Source organism: Hemitrygon akajei, chromosome 12, assembly GCF_048418815.1.
Source record: "Hemitrygon akajei chromosome 12, sHemAka1.3, whole genome shotgun sequence".
NCBI classification, from domain to species: Eukaryota; Metazoa; Chordata; class Chondrichthyes; order Myliobatiformes; family Dasyatidae; genus Hemitrygon; species Hemitrygon akajei.
In genome coordinates, this window is record NC_133135.1 from 38,784,894 (window position 1) to 38,806,181 (window position 21,288).

The 21,288-nt window shown below is 39.0% G+C and overlaps 1 protein-coding gene across 2 annotated transcripts in view; it reads right to left on the reverse strand.

The window, feature by feature from the left end:
• dmap1 (DNA methyltransferase 1 associated protein 1) overlaps positions 1 to 21,288 on the reverse strand; it is a 93,108-nt gene that overhangs the window by 33,724 nt on the left and 38,096 nt on the right. For both annotated transcript variants that reach the window (XM_073062926.1, XM_073062925.1), the window contains 4 exons: positions 14,706 to 14,901; positions 14,168 to 14,326; positions 5,848 to 6,015; positions 588 to 773 (listed from right to left, as the gene is read on the reverse strand). In XM_073062926.1, coding sequence (XP_072919027.1) covers positions 588 to 773; positions 5,848 to 6,015; positions 14,168 to 14,326; positions 14,706 to 14,901 — 709 coding nt within the window. The remainder of the gene's footprint in view (positions 1 to 587; positions 774 to 5,847; positions 6,016 to 14,167; positions 14,327 to 14,705; positions 14,902 to 21,288) is intronic.

A 21,288-nucleotide genomic window follows, 5' to 3' on the forward strand; every position in this document is an offset into this window, starting at 1 on the left:
GAATCAAGAGGTTAACACACAAAATGCTGGAGGAATTCAGCAGGCCAGGCAGCATCTATGGTAAGGAGTACAGTCAACATTTTTGCCCGAAATGTCGACTGTACTCTTTTCCATAGATGCTGCCTGGCCTATAGAGTTCCTCCAGCATCTAATGTGTGTTGCTTGGATTTCCAGCATCTGCAGATTTTATCTTATTTGTGATAGAGTCACGAGGTTAAATGTTTATGCCTATTCCTGTTAGGATGGTCATTCAGCAAAATTCTCAGCTGAGGGACCTAATCTGTTTCTCATTCCTAAAATCCCAGGATGTGGATTTGTAACCTGTTGCTTCAAAATGAAATAATAATATTAAAAGTTAACCTGTCATTTTAAAGCCATGAACCTCAAATGCATGTGTATCTATTTCATCCAGTCATTAAATAAATTACCTATAACCAAAGCCAGTGGAATACTTTTATGAGAGGTAGATACTGGAAAGAAATAGCTCAACATCTGTTTTGGGTAACAAGGAGAAAAATAATGACTATCTTAAAAATTCTATTCTTTTTCTTAAAAAAAGAATTTATGGAGCATTTATGGACTCTCACCGGTTTTTCTGTTTCCTTTTTCTGTGGAAGTTTCTTTTTCGCTGCCTTTCGCTCTGCCCTGCGCATTTCTGTGGTATTGTCTGCAGCCGTGATGAGTTTCTGCAAATCCTGCGTTTTCTTCTCTCGCTCTTTTTTCCTCATTTCAATTTTCCTTAATTCCTGTATTAAATACTCTTCTTCAGCCACCTACAATTAAAGAAAATAATTAAACATCATTAAAAATATTTCTGACGTCTGGTAGAATAGATGGACAATTTTACTAAAGTCAATTACTTAGCTAATGCAGAGTCTTTGGAGATGGACAAACAGGGAATTTGTGTCTCTCTTCAAATTTCCCATTTAAATGTGAGTAACTACATTGTTGTGGATCAGGAGTCACGCTCAGACAAAATCCCAAATTCTGTCCCTAAAAACTGAGGAACCACACGTTTAATAACAATCTGCTATTTTTACAAACACCATTATTGATATGAGGATTTTATTCCTGATTTATCTAATTAAATGAATTTAATTTCCTTGGTCACCTTTAACTATGTCTCCATATAACATAAAATGTAAAAAAAAATTGTCGACCATCTAGCTCCTCAAGCCCTCCTTTCAACATCATTATTAACCTCATCTTTTACCTAAATCTGCTTTATTCTTGCCTGATCCCCTTAACCTTTAATTCCTGTGTAGTACAAAAGATGATCTGAGCCTTGAATAAACTTAATAACCTTTTAACTGTACTTCAGACCACTAAACAACATGAACTTTTGTTGCGCTCTATTTAACACAAATATATCCTTATTTAAATAAGGAGGTTACTATTGTATGCAGTACTACAAATATGATCTCACCAATGGTCCCAGCAATGAATTGAAATTGAATTTATTTAAATTTTACATCCGTCCCACAATGTGACGGAGTAAAAATCTTTGCGTTATGTCACCATCGCAATGTACAGACTTGTGAATTTACAAGTCTAATGGCTTGCAGAAAGAAGCTGTCCCGTAGCCTGTTGGTCCTGGCTTTAATGCTACGGTAGCGTTTGCCAGATGGTAGCAGCTGAAGCACTTTATGGTTGGGAAGACTGGTATCCCTGATGATTTTCCAGGCCTTCTTTACACTGTTGCTGTAAGTGTCCTGAATGGAGGGAAGTTCACATCCACAGATGCGCTGGGCTGTCCATATCACTCTCTGCAGTGTCCAGCAATCAAGGATCAAGGTTGGTGCAGTTCCCGTACCAATAAGTGATACAGCTGGTCAGAATGCTCTCAATGGTGATCCTGTAGAAGGTCTTAAGGATCTGGGGGCTCATGCTGAATTTCTTCAGTCGCCTGAGATGGAAGAGACACTGTTGTGCTTTTTTTGCCACAGTGTGTACAGTCCAGCAGTCCAAGTGAGATCTTCAGTGATATGGATATGTATACCAAGGAACTTGAAACTACTCATCATCAACCGTAGTCCCATTGATGTTGATTGGGGCGAGCCTGTCTCTGTTCCTTCTGTAATCCATGATCAGCTCTTTTGTTTTTTGGACTTTGAGGGAGAGGGTGTTAACATCTCCTCTGTAGGCTGTCTCGTTACTGCTAGAAATAAGGCACATCAATGTCAAATCTGGAGGGAATTATGGTATTCATACTGAACTATAGTCCAGGAACATCATTCCAACGTATGCATCCCCTTTCTCCAGGTGAGTGAGAACAGTGTGTAGTGCTGTGGCTATAGCCATTGGTAGACTAGCTCCTTCAGTAGTCAAATTGTAGAGGTCCAGTACGGATGGTAGCATGCTGCAGATGTAGACTTTAACCAGCCTCTCAAAACATTTGCTCAATATTGAAACAACACATTGTTTGAATTTCCAGCATCTGCAGATTTCCTCATGTTTGCTCAATATTGAGGTGAGTTCAACAGAGCGCCAATCATTCAGCCATACTACCTGAAGTACAGGGACAATGATGGACGATTTGAAACAAGAGGGCACTACCCACTGGGAAAGGGAGAGATAAGCACACCAGCCAGCTGTTTCGCATACAGTTTAAGGACCTGTTTTGGGGTGCCTTGCAGCTATTGACACGTTGGAATGTTCTATATACCTCAGCCTTGAAGATGATGAAGGAGCAGGTTTCGTCAGTGGCTCTCCTCAGGGGTTCAGTTTTATCAACCTGAAATCGAGCATTAAAAAAGTTGGCTCATCTGGAGCGTGGTGGCAATATTGGTTGTAGTGCTGTTGTTCCTCTTGAAGTCCAAGATGGTGTGCAGTCCTTGCCATATGCTCTGTGTGTCATTGTTGTAAAGTTGTAACAGGATTTTGTCCCCATGTTGCCAACCTGATGGCTCTATGTAAATCATAGTGGCATCTCTTGAGCTCCTGTTGGATCTCCGGAGGCAAAGGCTTTATCTCTTGTGCTGAGAGCAACACACACTGAACTATTTATCCAAGGCACCCACAAAATGCTGGTGGAACACAACATGCCAGGCAGCATCTATAAGGAGAAGCACTGTCGACGTTTCGGGCCAAGACCCTTCGTCAGGACATTTATCCAAATCATCTGGTTTGGGTAGACCCAGACCAATTTTTGGGGAACACTGTCTTCAATGCACTTCTGAATGAAGCTTGTGACCACCTCCATGTATTCGGAGATGATCTCAGCTCGAAATACCTCCCAGGTGACGTTTTTAAAGAAGGCTTGTAACACTGGGCCTGATTGGTTGGATTAGCAGTGGATGGTTTTCACTATGGCCGCTTCCTGTTTCAGTTTCTGCCTGTAGGCGGGCAGAAGCAAGATGAAGGAATGATCAGAATTTCCAAATGGAGAGTGAAGAAGTGCATTGTAGGCACTGTGGAAGGAAGACTAGCATTGCTTCCTCCCCATGTGCTCACTTTGATGTATTGGCAAAACTTCGGGTAAGCTCTGGCCAGTGGCACTAGGTTAAAGTCTCCAGCGATGATGAAAGCAGCCTCTGGATGTGTGGTTTCACGGATGTTAATGGTTTTGCATAGTTCTTTGAGAGCCAGGTTAATATCAGCCTGTAGTGGGAGGTACACAGCTGTAATAATAACAGACGTGAATTCGTTCGGCAGCCAGAAAGATCAACATAAGGTACTCCAGATCTGGGGAGCAAAAGGATTTGAGGGTGTGCACACTACCTGGGTCGCACCAACCTTTGTTCACCATGAAACGTACTCCTCCACTGTTACTTTTCCCAGAGAGGTCTTTAGACCTATCCGTTCGGAACAAAGAGAACCCGATGGGTTCGATGGCTTGGTCTGGTATCTCCTCTGACAACCAGGTTTCGGTAAAGCACAAGATGTTACAGTGCTCTGTTTCCCATTGGTAAGGGATTCTGGCTCTCAGCTCACACAGCTTGTGGTCCAGAGACTGTACTTTGGCCAGGAATATGCTAGGGAGTGGCAGCTGATTTAACCTACCCAAGATGCTGGCTGTTCTTCCTTGCCTCTGGCAATGCTTCCTTGGTGATACTGGTGTGGTTCATGCAAGCAGACTTTATTTTCTCACCAATCTTTTTATTATCTGCAAACTTAGATACACTTGCTTAAAAAGAGGCCTCCAAAGCTGGAAATTAATTTTTTCAAGATACTTCTGTTTTGCAAGAAATAGTGATAGCAAGACTTCCATACGCCTCAACTGCAAGCCCCATGCAATTACAACAATAACAACTGACATTATTCAATAATATAACTGATCCAACTTTCACTGCATTTTGGTTGTTTCTCCATATTCGTTTATAACCAATTCAAAACGAATTACTTTAAATTCCCTTTCTGTACTCCATCAATTAACTTTTTGTCCACACACTTAAACTATCTACCCCATTTTGTGTTGGCCTCGGACTTTATTTTCTCACCTATCTCTTTATTATCCGCAAACATAGACACACTTGCTTAAAAAGTGACCTCCAAAGCTGTAAATTAAATATTCCAAGATACTTCTCTTTTACAAGAAATAAGCAAAATGGAAATAAAAACAGGCAGGGTTATTCTGATATTATAGGATGGATGAAAAGCAGCAGAGAAGAATCCTATCTCAGAAAACCAAGTAGTTGAATCAACAAGGGCCAGAAAATATTTGGTGCCCTCTGATCCAGCAGTTGAATTAAAGCAAGTCTCAAGAGTGAATTTAAAAAATATACCAAGTGTATGTAACAGGACTATGACAAAAATCCTGGTGGACTTTAATCTACATCTAGACTGTGCCAGTTTAACTGAAGACAGAAAACCTCTGGAAAATAATGAACTATGGTTCTTAAAGAAACAAACATTTGCTGAAAATAAAACAATGGAAAAACTAATAGGACTCATAAATCATGCATTCCCAATGTTTTTGAAGAGATGGGGATACAGGTATTGGATGAACTGGGGGTCATGTTGCAGAATTCCAGATTCTAGAGTACTTGGAATTTAGAAAGATCATAAATATAATCCCACTATTTAGGAAAGCAGAAAATAAAACAAAGACCAGTAGGCTGAGAAAATATTTGAATCCAATATTAAGTGGTAACAAAATACTTAAAAATTAGTAACAGAATTGAATAAACATGAATCTGAAAAGAAAATCACATTTTGCAAATGTCTCACTTTTCTACCACAGAACCTTTTTATCTAATTTCCTGAACTATATTAGCCAACTCACACCTTATTTCAAGATAAATGACTTTTAAATCTAGTTTCAGACACAAATTTCTCCCTTTCATACTGAATGTGAAAATCTTACACCATGATCTCTTTCTTCTGCAGTATCCTAAACTTTGAGATTACTAATTAATCCCTTATCCTCACACATAGATTTAAAATATGCATTTCCCTGGTTGGATCCACAATCCCTTGTTCTAGGAAATATGCTAAAATCACTGTAACCTCTCAATTATTACTCCGATAAGAAACAGCATACCATTGGTATGACACTGATCTTTTTATAGAAATCATTAAGTACACATGACAGCAGGTTTATTTGATTCTCATAAAGGAAATAAAGAATTTTCTTTGTCCTTACATTTGATGTCAGAAAAATCAACTGATCTTTTCTTTCACATGGTAGGAGACCTGATACATAGTTTAAGTTAAAAAAAAAGAATTGCTGTAGGAACCAGATTCACAGTCCAGATGAAGGATCTTGACCCAAAATGTCACCATCTATTTGTCCAACATCTTCAGTCTCTTGTCTCTCCACGCATTTTAAGTATTTTATTTCTTTTTCATCTCAACTGCAAAACAAAGTTTCGCCTTTTATTATATATACAGAGCAGAAATCTTTACCTGCTCTGGTGTTCTGTTGTACAATCTCTCGAGCTGCTCTTTTCTCCGTCTCTCATGTCCAGCATCAAAAACAGAAAGCTTAGGATCAGAACCAGGTGGGGCTCGGATCTTTGTTAACTTTGCACAAATGCTATAATATCGCTCTTTCAGATCTTCCACTGAACGTTTCTGTAAAAAAAGAGGTTAGAGATTTAATAAATAACCTGACAATCAAGCGTGTGCCAAAATATATGAAATATTTTTTACAGGCTGTGCCTCAGTAGCCCAGGAATTAATGTTACCAGCAATTGACAGAGCAGCAAACAAGATGAATCTATTTCATGGATTATACATGGACCTGGAACCCTGGCTATTAAAATATGGGACTGACTGTTTTCTTTAGGATTGAATATATATTTAAACGTATCCTCTCAGATCTGTGTGGTGCTTTTATAGAGTATAAATGGCAATTCTCGGTGATCTTAACGTTTTCTGATCTGGTGATTCCACCCTAGATTAATAGGGATCTGTGCCATTGCCAATATGACCCACTAGGTGAAATAATTTTCTACAATACACAGTTAAAAGTGGTCATAAGTTTGGCTCTATATCAAGTACTGTTGCTCAGTGAGGACAATGTGGCTCTAAAATTTAATCTGTTGTCTGTCCATCTAACCAATAATTATTAATGTTTATTAACCACATAATCATAACAGGGTCTCTAAGAAATATGTCTGCACGGGATCAAAAAAGGCTGCAGAAAGTTGTGAATTCAGTCAGCCCCATCACAGGCACAAGCATCCCCAGCATCCAGGACATGCCCTCTTCTCATTGCTACCATTAGGGAGAAGGTACACGAGCCTGAAAGCACACACTCAATGATTTAAGGATAGCTTCTACCCTTCTGCAGTCATGTTTCTGAACAGACACTGAACCCATAAACACTACCTCATTATTTTATTCTGTTTTTCCACTATAACTGTAATTTACAGTTTTTATGTATTGCAATGTACTACTGCCACGTAACAAGAAATTTCACAATATATGCCAGCAATATTAACCTGATTCTGATTTCATCTTGGCAATGAGTGCAAAAGCAAATAAGTTAAGCTACATCTTTATGTCACTGGTTAAGCCTCTACCTTGTACCTAATACCAGGTACAACATTGGAGCAAAGATATGATGGAAGCAGATCAAATTTACTGAAATACACCAGGGTGAGTAATATCAATAATGCTGATGGTCAAAAAAATGCTAGCTTTAGTCCTATTAAAGCAAAAGTTATGGAAAGATTTAGTGGAGTTGTTCTAAACTTCTGAATGGTTATCATGGAATGCCTCCAGGGGAAGTTTCCACAAGTAGGATCAATAGCCAATGGACACAAATAAGTACCTGCAAAAGAACCCATCAGTATACATTGCCCAAAATTTGGATGAGCAGAATTTTTTTTTAATGTAAAAAAAATTACTTGAAAACAATAAATTTACAAGATTGTGGGGAAAGAGTTGGAGAGTGGGACAAATTGAATAACATTTCCAAAAATTAGACACAGAAACACTGGGCCAAATAGTCTCCTTCCATGCCACAGGATTGAATGGCCAAAAAAAACATTGCAGTAACTGTTGACACGAGGAAATCTGCAGATGCTGGAAATTCAAACAACATACACAAAATGCTGGTGGAACACAGCAGGCCAGGCAGCATCTATAAGGAGAAGCACTGTCGACGTTTCGGGCTGAGACTCTTCGAAGGGTCACGAAGGGTAACTGTTGGTTGAGTATTAAAGGTGCCAATTTGTTTGAGAGTTTGTACCGTAGATTTCGCACTACAGAGCGCACCTGATTAAAAGCCGCTGGCTCTAATTTTAGAAAGAAAATCAATTTTGTACTTGTACAAGCCGCACCGGATTTTAGGCCGCAGGTGTCCCACGTTGTAATATGAGATATTTACACAGAAAGATATTACACGTGAGGATTTTTTAACTTTTAATTAAATCCATATGGTAACATAAACAAATACATATTGCAATGCTTTTTTTCGAACCGTGCCTGTAACGCGGCTACTTTTAAATATACGTTGCGTATACTTTTTTACTGAACAACATTCCAATATCTCCTAACGACTGGTAAAAAATATATATACTGCAGCCTACCAGGAAAAGTTATTGATCGCCTTTAACTTAAAAGCAGCGTTCGCTCAGATCTAATGCCGCTCACCCCCCACCTTCCCGTTTATTGCAAACCGGTATTTCCCACAAGACGCGGCGAAACCGGGTGTGACGTCATAGCATCCCGCGATGTAGTACAGAAAACAAATATAGTTAAAACACTTCTAACTTTAACTAGAAATTACTAACAAATGAATTACTAAGCGAAAATATTATAAACTAAATAACTGCCATAAAGGCAGCACAATGCTTTTCTTCGAGTGTTTTCCATGTTGATGAGGGTGGGTACAAATGACTGATTTACAATAATTTAATTGTGAAAGTGCGCTTGATTTATCGTACAATTTCATTGGACCTCTGTGAACTACTCATCAATTTTATTGGTCTACTGTTACGAGGCAAAATGTTTTTGGCGGCATGAAAAAAAAATCATGCATTAGCCGCACCGTAGTAAAGGCCGCAGTGTTCAAAGCTGTTCAAAATGTGGGAAAAAAGTAGCGGCTTATAATCCGACATCTACGGTATATATGTATTTGGGCCTATGTTATCCACTGTATTTAGAAAAAGAGGACCATACAATGCACTTCCAGAACAGTCATCCAAGTTTTGTTGAAGCCAAAAGAGATGGCAGATGCTGGAATCTACAAAACAGAAATAATGCAGGAAGAACTCAGTGGGTCAAGCAGAACCCATGGATGCAAATGGTGCAAGTTGATGATTCAGGACTAATCAAGGTCTTGCTATGAAACTCTGACCTACGCCCTTTGCCTTCTTGACTTACTAAGTTCTTACAGCAATCTTTTTCATCAAATTATTGCATTCATGTGACATTCATTTGAAACCAATGCTGCCAAATTGGCTGGATGAGGGGAGGTTAACTGGCATCTGAAATACACAATTTAATGAGACCAATTACTGAATGATGGTCTAGATGGAAAATTAGGTACACAATATGTGCTGCTGAATGGAGTGAGGATAATATATGAATTTGAGGTTATGCCAATAGTAACATTACAAGCTAAATTTTAGACAAAACCTGGAGCTGTTAGATTTGGAGTTTGGTGGCCACTACTTTAGATAGAAAACATACCAGGAAGAATGTGGAAAGGGAGCTTCTATGCAGGACTTCTTGCTAACAGAGTGAGGGCTTCGAGAGTGAGAAGGTCCTTCTCTGAAGTAGCAACATTCTTACTTCCAGTTAAGGAAGGAGAAACTTTCCCAGGAAATATTCACATTGCAAAAGCAAGAATTATATACTTGTAGATTTCCTATGGGTTTCCTTCTCATGAATCAGATATTTTGAATGCTGTGGTGAGAGACAATAAGATAAGTCGAACAAAAGTACAAAAAGCCAGAAGTACTCAACAGTTTAGGCAGCTATTACCTTGAAAAATAAAGTTACTATTTCAGATCAAAGAACATGTATCAGAACTGGAAATGTGAAAAAACAAGGTTGGTTATGCTGCAGAAAGGTAAACTGATGTCAAAATACAAGGAATGTTTGAGAAAAGGTACAGATCAAAGTTATCAAGATAGCTGTTACTTTATATACAAGTATTTGCAGTCCCTTTGTTCAGCCAAAGGGCCCATATCCCTGCTGTAATGCTCTATGACTGACTTTACATTAAAGAATTAAAGGAATAAATTGAAACTATAATATACAATTACATCTGTGGTATGGAAAGGAAGAAAAAGAACTGCTTTCTCAGAGTTTAGTTAAACAGCAAGTCCTAAGGGCTGCAACAAGCAAGATAAAGTGCAATTCCTCAAGCAGTATAAGCAACCAAACATAGACAAGTCACAGTGAGAGTTGATGGAGAGTTAAAGTGGCATGTGATGGGAAGCTTAAAGTTCATGCTCACAAACAGATCAAAAGTGTTCTGTAAAGTGGTCACCTAACTAGCATTTGATTTATTCCATGTAAAAGTGAACACATAGTGAAAACCAAATGTAATGCACTAGACAGGAAGCAGCACAAGCAAATTTTACTTTATCAAAAGGAACCACTTAAAATTATGGATCAAAGGAACAAGGTAAAAAAGCATGCGTTTCATTTCCATGGCTTAATGGCAAACTGTTGTGGGAAAGGAAGTAGTTTGTGGAGATCGAAGAAGGGTGGAGGAGGAAGTGTTCACCTTTTTGGGATAAATAAACTATAAGCACGATTAATAATGAATCATCCAGTAGCTACGAAACAGGAGTATAAAATTTTAAAATATTATTAGGTTACCATAGTTAACTTGTAAAGAATAATCATTTACTTAGAAATACAAGAGAAACTGTAGAGTAGTGGTTAGTGCAAAATCTCAAGGTACTCAAAGTTCAATTCTGGTGCCGTTCTGTAAGGAGTCTATATATGTCCTTCCCGTGGTATGCATACGTTTTCTCCGGTTTCCTCCCATCGTCCAAATGATGTACCGGGCAGGTTAACAGATCGTTGCAAATTGACCCTTGATTAGGTTAGGGTTAATTGTGTTTGTTGGGGAGTTGCTGGGGCCACATGGTTCAAAGGGCCTACTTAGGGAGGGGAGGGGAAATATTTTTGATAACATTACCCATCATGGAATGTTAACTCATTTGTATCAACAGAAAAATTTATTCTTGGAGACTGATAACCACCATGATTGACAGTTCTCAATCCCCAAGGCAGGGAAGATTGGAATCTTCATTCTCCCCTCTCACCCACCAGGAAGCAAAGGCTCAAATCTTCTTAGCACTAACTCCCAAAGTACAGGGAAGTGAAGATTCTTGATGTCCCTGCATTCAGTTAGTCTGAAAGCAGGGAAGCACAGGAAACACTGTCCACAAAAATATCCACAAAAGCTTTGAGAGATGGCAAAACACCATCCCCAACTTAGACAGTAGTTAAAGCTATGAAGGACTTAAACGCTTTTAATGTGATAGTTAAAATTTAATTAAAATATAAAAGTTAACCTAAAAAATTATAAAAGTCACAAATAATTAAGACCATTAGACTGAAATAGATAATATACATTCAGACAATCATCAATGCAAAGTGGGATTTTGTATCAAATCTGATGCAGTATTAAGGGTGGAAATCTCAGCAAGAGAGAGCCTTTAAGGAGCTGGATGCCAGGGAAGGTTAACAATGAAGATAAATGAATGCGTTGGCATTCGTCTAAATCTTTCAGTTGAATTTGGGTCTCCCATGCTTTTTCCTTATTTCCACTTAAATGAGTAATTGCCAGTGGTTTGCACTGCCAGCAAGGTTTGGACTCTTATATATAAATTCAGTTAGCAAAGTCCATTCAAGAAATAAACAAGTAAGGCAATAGCAGATTATCTTAAAAAATAACTAAACATGCCTCAAATAATTTTATGATTTCATACTTTGACCAATGAATATGCATATTTAGCATGCTAAATCAACAACAATGGTGTTATTTTCTACATTTTCAAGAGAACATTATGTTAAGTTGAAGCAAATAATATTTGCACTGAAACCAATGTTAAGTTAAAATATGTTCATTTATCCTATAAACAATTAATATATATATACAGTCTCAGTTCATTTCGGTGTTAACCAATTCAATGAAGTAGTGTTTGTGGGGGAATGGACAAAAATCACAACATACACTTTGTATAACAAGGTGTGCATCAGCGGCCAGTGACAGTGCAGTCTTATTACTGTAGCTGCTGGTTTCCTGATTACTACATGTTCAGCTACTGATTGAGAGTTATTTGATTATTAGAAATACAAGTCTGCAGGAAGCTGTTCGACAAATGATGATGACAGTTGACATGACCTATTCATTCAGAATATTTATCACTAACCTGAAATTTTTTTAAGAGTCTTTACGATGTATTGAAAAAGGCCAATTGGAATAATATGTAGGACCTGATATTGCCATTACTTGAGACTCTTTTGCTAAGAAATGCATAACAGTTTCACTTATTGTGCAAGAAAAAAAATTGGGCTTTCTTGCAAGCTTCTCATATCTCTATGTCAATAACCTGGATCACTGCATGTTAGGTTGCTAGGTTAACAAAGTAGATATTTGATATCTGTTGTTTAGTTGCTCTCGTTACTAGATATAGCAAACAATCTGCCTTACTATGGTTGATATTATGCAAAGATCCTAAACAAGAATGTTATTGAGTCATACTGTGTAGCTAATAATTACTAAGTAAAACAAAGTTAAAAGAATATCCAGTATGGCAGCTCAGGAACTTCCTTTAATTTGACAATAGTCTTGTACATTAATATTATTTTTCCAACATTAATTGTCAAAAAAACTAAATGTTGATGCCCAGGATGCATTTTAAGGCACACATTATCAGTTGTAGGTACATTATACTTCAGATATATCAAGCATTCAATCTTAAGTTTCCACTTTACTACAAGCAAGCTCCAATGAACTGGACCAACATGAAATTTATGATAAATGTAAGCAATTTCTTCTCCAATAAATCCTGCTACTCAAGTGATCCAGCATGAAATTCTTTTGCCATGCTGCAGTCCCCAATCATTATACTCGAAATCAGAACAGTTTAATCCATATAAATTGCTTACAACACTAAGTAAGTTCATAAAACAGGTTCATTCCTAGGTCCACCTACAACAACAAACAGAAGAGATTCTGCAGATGCTGAAATCAAGAGTAACACTGAAAGTTAGGCACCATCTATGGAAAGGAATGAAGGGAAAGGGAAGGGAAAATGATAAATGGAAAAGGTAAAGAGCTAAAGAATAAGGAATCTGATAGGAGAGGAGAGTGGTCCATAGGAAAAGTGGAAGGAGGAGGGGCAGCATTGGGAGGTGATACCAGCTGAAGAGAAGAGTTAAGAAAGTAACCAAAGTGAGGAATGAAAAAAGGGGGGAGGGGAAAATTACCATAAATTCAAGAAATTGATGTTCATGCCATCAGCTTGGAGGCTACCCAGACGGAATATCAGGTGTTGCTCCTCCAACTTGATCATGGCCTCATCATGGCAGTAGAGGAGGCCATCAAGGGACATGTTGGAATCTGATTCCTTCTTCATCAGCCCTTTACCATTTTCACATAACACTTTCCTTTCCCCTCACCCACCTTCTTTCTTAGGCTTCCTCACCCTTCCCTTCTGGTCCTGGAAGTGTCTCGGCCTGAAACGTTAACTGTTTATTCCTTTTCATAGCTGCTGCCTGACCTGCTGAATTCTTCAAGCATTTTGTATGAGTTACTCCACCTACAACAATGTGTTTTTGGAGAAATGTTCTGTTGGCTTTGAATATTATCCTGTCATTTGTTTCACTGGAAGAATTGTAAAAAAGAATTGAACTTGTAGCTTAGAAAAAGTGTTGTGGCTAGATTTTAAAAATTTGCAGGTTCTGCTGGTTTCTCTAATGTCAATTCAGGATAGTAAACACAGTAAATCACAACTTGAAGTATCATCTAAAAATAAGTGCTTGAAGTTATAGAGAGAGAACTTACATTTCTATAGTGCCTTTCATGATCTTTGGTTATGTCCAACAACAAAATACTTTTTAAAAACTGTTGTAATGTAAGGAAATGTAGAAGTATTTTGCCACTGTTGGAATTAGTGCACAACGAGATAAATGGTCAAGTGAAGGTAGTGCAGCAGTTAGCACAGCTCCAGGGACCCTGATTCAATTAGATCTCATGTACTGTCTGTGTGGAAATAGTATGTTTATTCCATTACGATTGTCTAGGTAACCGTTGGTCAGTTTATGGTGATTTTTATAAAGATTAGCTGTATTTGTCACATGTACATCAAAACACAGTAAAATGCATCATTGGCATCAAATCAAATCAGCGAAGATTGTACTGGGCAGTCCACAAGTGTATCTACACTCCGGTACCATGTAGCACACCCACAACTGCTAAACCTAATTGTACCATTTTGAAATGTGTGAAGAAACTACAACACTGGGAGAAAACCCACGCAGTCACAGGAAGAATGTGCAAACTCCTTAAAGACAGTGGTGAGAATCAATTTTACAGCTACCACTGTAAAGCATTAACCACCACACCACCATGTTTAGGTCAATAGACACCATTTACCCTTCGGACATTATATTGTAACATAAAAGGTCTGTAAAATAAGAGCAATGCTTCCACACAAAAAAAGAATCTATGTATCCCATTGCTCAGAGCTGTTTAGATTTTCCAGTGTTCACATTGGTTCTTTCCATTCATTTTGGCTTTACTCACCCTGAACTGCTGGTGGTCATAGCGGTCGTGGATGACAATGAAACGGAGATCAAAACGTTTGCAGAGGTCAAATAGATGGTCTGTTTCTGCTTTTGTCCATCCATCATCATGTAGATACATCTGATATTCTTGCTCTGAGTATACAGGCACCTGAACAGTCTATAGTTTGCAAAGAAATTTACTTTGAACTTTCTTCAACAAAAGATGGACATAAATTGGTAGAATTTATATTAAATTGTCATTCCAATAGCGTGATAAAAAGAAGCCTCATTTACACATGCCATTTACAATTGTCAGCAAAAACATTGGAGGATCTTCACTGTAATCACTTACAGTCATGAAAGAAAATATAAAAACTGTGACAACAAAATGTGCTTGCATGAATTAGTTTGTAAATATTTTCATTTAGTTTAAAACTACAATCTGACCAAGTACACACTAAAGCTAGAAAACAACAGGCAGAAAATCCTAACATTCATCAAATATAGTTAATCCAACAAGTTCTTTCGGTCTTTTTAATGATATTACTGTACTTTACCTTATTAAACCGAGCAAAAGGGTAATCTTTGCCTTCATCTGCCAGGCGTCTCCAATGATAAAATATTGCACCATCTTTCCTGGCAGGGTTGGTAAAAGGCATCCACTTCCATGGTCGTACCTTCTTACAGCCAAGCTTTGCTTTAACGGTTCTGTAACCTTGAGTTGTGTCACTCGGAAGCAATGGAGGGGCATCCCTGTACACAACAAATGCAGAAAGATACATGTAAGATGTCAACACCTTGTTAACAAAAATTATTTCTACTTTTTGCAATACAAATAAGGCCTTTGTATCAACTTTCCAACTACAAAACAATACATCAAAATTTTAATTTTAATTTTGACACATCTGTTTTTATCATCAGTTTATTCATGAGCAAACAAACTTAATCAAACATGATAACACAGAATTTTGAGTTGTCAAGGCTGGCTACAGCATCATCAACATATATGGAACGTAGGGGTTTATACGAGGAGTACTTACAAAAAGAAGGAAAATAACAAGCAACCGTATAAAACATCAATAAAGGTAATGATAACCAGGGTGCATTGGTAAGGGGAAATACATACATGCCATTGGTTCACTGGCATGTAAAGTCAGAGTAAAGCAGAAGACAGTTCACACACACAAAATGCTGGAGAAACTCAGCAGGTCATGCAGTATCTATGGAATATAAACAGTCAACGTTTTGGATCAAGATATTTCATCAGGCTGCACTAGTCCTGATAAAGGGTCTTGGCCTGAAAGGTCAACTATTTATTAACCTGCAGATTGTCTGGTGGTCAGAAAACAGTTCACACTACATTAGGTCTACCCAAGGATTCTTACCAAGGTCAGTGAAAATGGAAATGAGATAACAACTGAGGCTACATCCACACTAGACCAGATAAATCAATTGTGATGAGGCATCCCACTACCACACGCTCTTTTAGGAAGTGGACTCCTGAAGCTGAACAGGCCCTGAGAGAATGCTTCGGTACTACTAACTGGGATGTACTGCAAGGGGGGCTCTGTGGGGGCGTTGAGGAGGTCACTGAATGCACAACGGACTATATTAACTTTTGTGTGGATGCCGTTGTCCCTGTTAGAACTGTTCGCTGCTATCCCAATAATAAGCCCTGGATCACTAGTAACATCAAAGGCCTCCTAAACCAGAAGAAGAGGGCCTTTAAAGATGGTGATCGGTTGGAGCTTAAAAGAGTTCAGAAGGAACTCAGAGTACAGATAAGGGGGGCAAAGGAGCAGTATAGGAGGAAGCTAGAACAAAAGCTGCAGAAAAAAAGCATGAAGGAGGTGTGGGATGGGATGAAGATCATCACCGGATGCGGTGCAAAGCGGGGGGCGAACATAAGTGGAGATGTGGAGAAAGCGAACCAGCTGAACAACTTCTTCAACAGGTTCGACAGCTCAATCTCATCCTCACCGCAGAAATCCACACCAGGCTTACTTCCCTCACAGGAAAATAGCCACTCACAGGAGACCTTGCCCACGCCCAGGATTACGGCTGCACAGGTGGAAGGTCAACTGAGGAAGATCTGTACCAGCAAGGCGGCTGGACCGGATGGAGTTTCCCCACGATTACTGAGGGCCTGTGCGACTGAGCTGGGAGAACCACTACAGCGTATCTTCAACATGAGCCTGGAGCAGAGAAGAGTACCCAGACAGTGGAAAACATCCTGTATTGTTCCGGTACCGAAGAAACCACAACCAAAGGAGTTGAATGACTTCAGACCTGTGGCCTTGACGTCGCACGTGATGAAGACCATGGAGCGGCTGATAATACAGAATCTGAGGCCACAAACCAGGAACGCCCAGGATCCTCTTCAGTTTGCGTATAAGGAGAAGTTGGGAGTGGAGGATGCTATCACGTATTTGCTGCACAAATCACTCTCTCACCTAGATGGGGTCAGTTGTTACTATCAGGTTATTGTTACTAACAGGTTACTATCGATGCAATGCTCCTCAGACAGGATGAAGAGGTCAATACTCCCCAATGCCATTAGGCTTTACAATTCTACCGCCAGGACTTAAGAAATTTTTAAAAGCTATTATTAATGCTTTTTGAGATAGTGATTTAGATGCATATCATATTTTTTACTGAGTTAAGTACTGTATGTGATTAGTTTTGCTACAAGTGTATGGGACATTGGAAAAAAGTTGAATTTCCCCATGGGGATGAATAAAGTATCTATCTATCTATCTAAATTCCTAACCAAAGTTTTTTCTCTTCGTTTTGACCCTCCATCAACACTGAAATGGCATTTTCCTCCCCCAAAAACTGAGCTTTTCTAAAACGCCCTCCAGAGTGTGTAAATTTGAAAACGCCGATTGGGCAGAGTAGTGTGGACAGGATAACCGGAGATTTCTAAAAATGCTGTCATGACGTGCCGGAACAGATGGTGGCGGCAGCTTGGCATTTCATTGTTATCTTGAATGCAATCCCCCACACAACCTAACAATTTCAGAACAGATGGCAACAAGACTGAAGCCAGAAGAGTTAGAAATGTACTCACGAAATACTTTGACCCATAACTTACTGAATAAATAAGTATATTCACTTTGCTGTTTTCTGTCCTTGCTTGTATGAAGCTGGTTTATCCATTTATGCAAGTACTTCTCTAACAATAGATGTGTAACAGCCTAATGTAACATTGTATGGAAATACAAGATAACACTGATGCAGACATGTTTTATACGTTTAACAAGGTGCTTTATTAATGCAACAGAGTTAGTCAGTTTTTCAATGTTCATCATCAGCTGGGTCATACTGTCCGTGAACTCTCTGTCGGTTGCCTCCATATGCTCCAGTATTTGTTTTTTTTTTAGTTTTAAGTCCTCCTGTGCGAGAGCCAATAACTGTTCGTCATTCGGCAATTTCCTTTTAAGTTTTTCTAGTCTGTAACTGCATGAACACGCATTTTCACAGCGAGATTCAACATCAAACATGTCGCTTGTTTTCTGTAGATGTGTCCTGCGCATGCCTAGTAGGAGGAGATTCACCCAAATACCCATTTTAATGTGGATGGAGGTATTTTCAAGAACGCTTGCTACGGACGCCTATCGTTTTTATGCAAAACCGACGTTTTCAAAATTATCTGGTCTAGTGTGGACGTAGCCTGAACTAATCTTACTCTACATGTATGTGAATGTGAGCAGTGTAGTGAATAAGACTAATGAATTCTGCAAACAGATAGCCATATACAGAAAGTTGCAACAACTGAAATTTGTTTCAAATAGGACAAGGCTGATTATAAAGTACGCATGGATCCAATGTGTTGAAAGAAATATATAAAGGGGTAGTAGAATCATTGTTCAATGAATTTTACAATATGGGGAGGGGGTACAGAGAGACAGAAAGACAGATCAAAGCATTGTTTGCAAGTGGAGAACAAACAAACCCAGAGCTCCCTGGATAACTGAAGATACAGAGAATGGTAAAGCAAAAAAAAGGCCACATCTGGTAAATGCTGGGTTGTAAATACTTGCTGATTACAAACGACAAGAAGCCAAAATTAAAATTAGGGAAACAAAGAGAGTGAATGAGAGGAGATTAGGAATCAGGTGGTGTTCAATTAGCATGTACAAAGTAAATGGTGGCACTTGGAGGAGTGATGCCTGTTAAGAACAAAAAAATGGGATTATTGCTGCAATTATTGTTAAAGTACTGAACAGGTACCTTTCCAAGGAGGTGATAACTGACGGATTGGATACAATAAAATTTATAGCATGGAAGTATTAGCAAAGTAAGTTGAAGTTCAAGTAAGATCCTAGGATTTTGAGCTAAGAATGGTAGGATTTACAGGGGTACAAACCATAATGCTTTATGAATGCAAAGGGTAGGGACCAAGGTGTTGGAAGGACTGGAAAGTAGTAAATATTATTCCCTTGTTCCAAAAAGGAAGGAAGAATAAACCTAGCTGCTACAGGTCAGTTGGATTAACCTCAGTGGCATGGAAGCTTTAGAAAGACTGATATGTGAGTGACAGCAGCAGCAGTCAACAGAAGGAAATTGGATTACGACAAACAGATTTATTAAGTTAAACTTGTGTCTAACCAATTTAATAGTTTTATTATAAAGTGCAAAAAAAAAGTACGAGCATCTGAAAAAGTGTCCTAAATTTTGTAGGAACTTGTGAGTAACATGGAGGTTTCCACAAGAACCCAAATATTTGCAGTTTCTGCAAGTAATTTGATGTTTCCAACTAAGCTTTAACTCTGTATTTCCATGAATTCTCACTAGCATCCTGCTATAGAGAATACTCTTTACAGAGGAATGGATATCAATGAAATGGAGTTCTGGAAAAACAATGGGGGTGCAATGAGCCGCCGATACAATATACCATACTAGCACTGCTACTCAGGAATGAAATTCTAGGACTGACAACAGTCCTGACTAAATGGTTAAAGCTGCCAGCCTCAACGTTGGCAGGTTTTGTTGCAGCCATGTAATTTGTTTTTCAAAGGTGGCATCACTGATTTCCACAAGAGAATGGAAATTTAAAGGATTTGTAAACTGAAATTTCTACTGGAAAAATTACATATAACAAATTTTAATTCTGCCTGGTCAGCAATGAGCACAAATGATTTACCACTTGCCACAAGTTCTGAACCAACATCTCATAAACTCACCACAGAGAGTTTGTAATAAATGATTACAAAAACTGCCAGACTAAAAATCATAAATGCACAACAAACCAAACCAAGTGGATGAAATTTTTTCAAATGCTTCATGAGGGGAACAGCTGAATATGTATCACCATCTTGTGGCCACTATACAAGTTACATTTGCAACTTAATTTTTATTTCATTCATTTTTCACAATCCGGACATCAACAGCAAAGCTAGCATTTATTGCTCATGCCAACCTGTCCACGAGCCACCTTCTTGAACTGCTACAGTCTTTCTGGTGAAAGTATCGCTACGGTACTGCTAAGGTGAGAGCTTCAAAATGTAGACAAAGTAATAATGAAGAAATTAAGATGCATTTCCAAACCATTCAACTTAGAAAGAAGCCTGCATATTGTACCTTCCACCCGGATCCTTCTTGGTAGAGGTCATAGGTTTGCACGATATTGTCAGGCCATGTAACATTTTGTAGGTGATTATACAGCAGACATTTTCTGATAGTGATTGAGGGAATAAATGTTTAGGATAATGACACCAGATTACCTTGTCTTGGATGATGTTAAACTTCTTGAAATCTAATTCATCCAGGCAAGAGTTATTATTCATCACTGTTCTGATTTGTGACTTAGAGATAGCAGAAATGCTTCATTGAGAGTCTCTCACTGCAAAATTATCTGGCTTCTGACTTTCTCTTATATTTACGATGTTGATCCATTTGAATTTCTAGTTGCCTGTGATGTGATCATGGTGGGTGGGGGGGGGGGGAGCTTCACAATGGTAATAATCTCAAATATGGTGCAAATGTTACTTAACACCTATCAGCCCATATCCATATGATGACTAAGCCTTGCTGCATTCAGGAATGAACTGGTTCATTTGCCGAAGTGCTGCAAGAAAATAAATAACGTACATATATCAGTAAACATTCCCAACTAAGCAACCTTACTTCTGGACTTATGGAAGGACGGTTATTGATAAATGAGCTGGTGGGGTGGGCGAGGAGGTTAGGTCTTGAGACTTCAGGAACTCCTGCGGTAGTGCAGTGGGACAAGGACGATCGATGTCTAGCAACAACAATCATCTACCTAAGTGGAGTGATTCTAACCATTAGAGGCACACACCTGGTAGGCACATTCCTGGGTTGGAGGTCTACGTGAGTCCAGAGTTCGGAGTCCTGTGATCAGCAAGTCCCGGAGTTAACAGAGGGTTGAAGCCTGAAGGTCAAAGACAGAAGTTGAGGCCCAATGTTGGCTTGTCTGGAAGTTAGAGGCCTGATATCTGCAAGTCTATGAGTTTGGGCCAGGGATGACCCCCAGATCAGCAAATTCCAAAGTCAGAAGCTGGTGGAAGTCCAGAGTTTAAGGCCAGGAGTTCAAAATTCTGTGGTCAGCAAATCCTGGGATCATTATCGAAGGCTGAAACCCGAAGTTTGAAGACCGAATTCAGCAAATCCAGAAGTTGAGGCACAATAGTCAAAGCCCCTGCATCAGTGGCTTTGGAAGTCAGAGGCCCAATGACTGCGAGTCTGAGAGTCTGGGCCAGGGACTGGAGGTTGGAGATCCAATGGCATCCTGTCCTAGGGTTGGAGACCTCTCTGCGTGTGTGAATGGATGGGCAAGTGGGTGGGAGGGAAAAAGGGGGCTTGCTTTGCTGTTGTTGTGACTGAACATTGTAGGCAGGCTATGTTGGTGCCAGAATGTGTGGTGACACTTGCAAGCTGCCCCCAGCAAAACCCTTAAGATATGTTGGTTGTTAACACAAACTACGTATTTCACTGTATGGTTTGCTGTACATGTGATATGTAAGTGAACCTGAATGCTACCCACAATCAGTTAACTACCAACTTGATGTCAAGTGTCGCTATTCTTATTCACCCCAGAGTTCAGTTCTTTTGTTCCAGGTTCAGAGCAAGGTGGTAAGAAGTCTGAAGCACAGGTCTCTTAGCAAAACTCAAGCT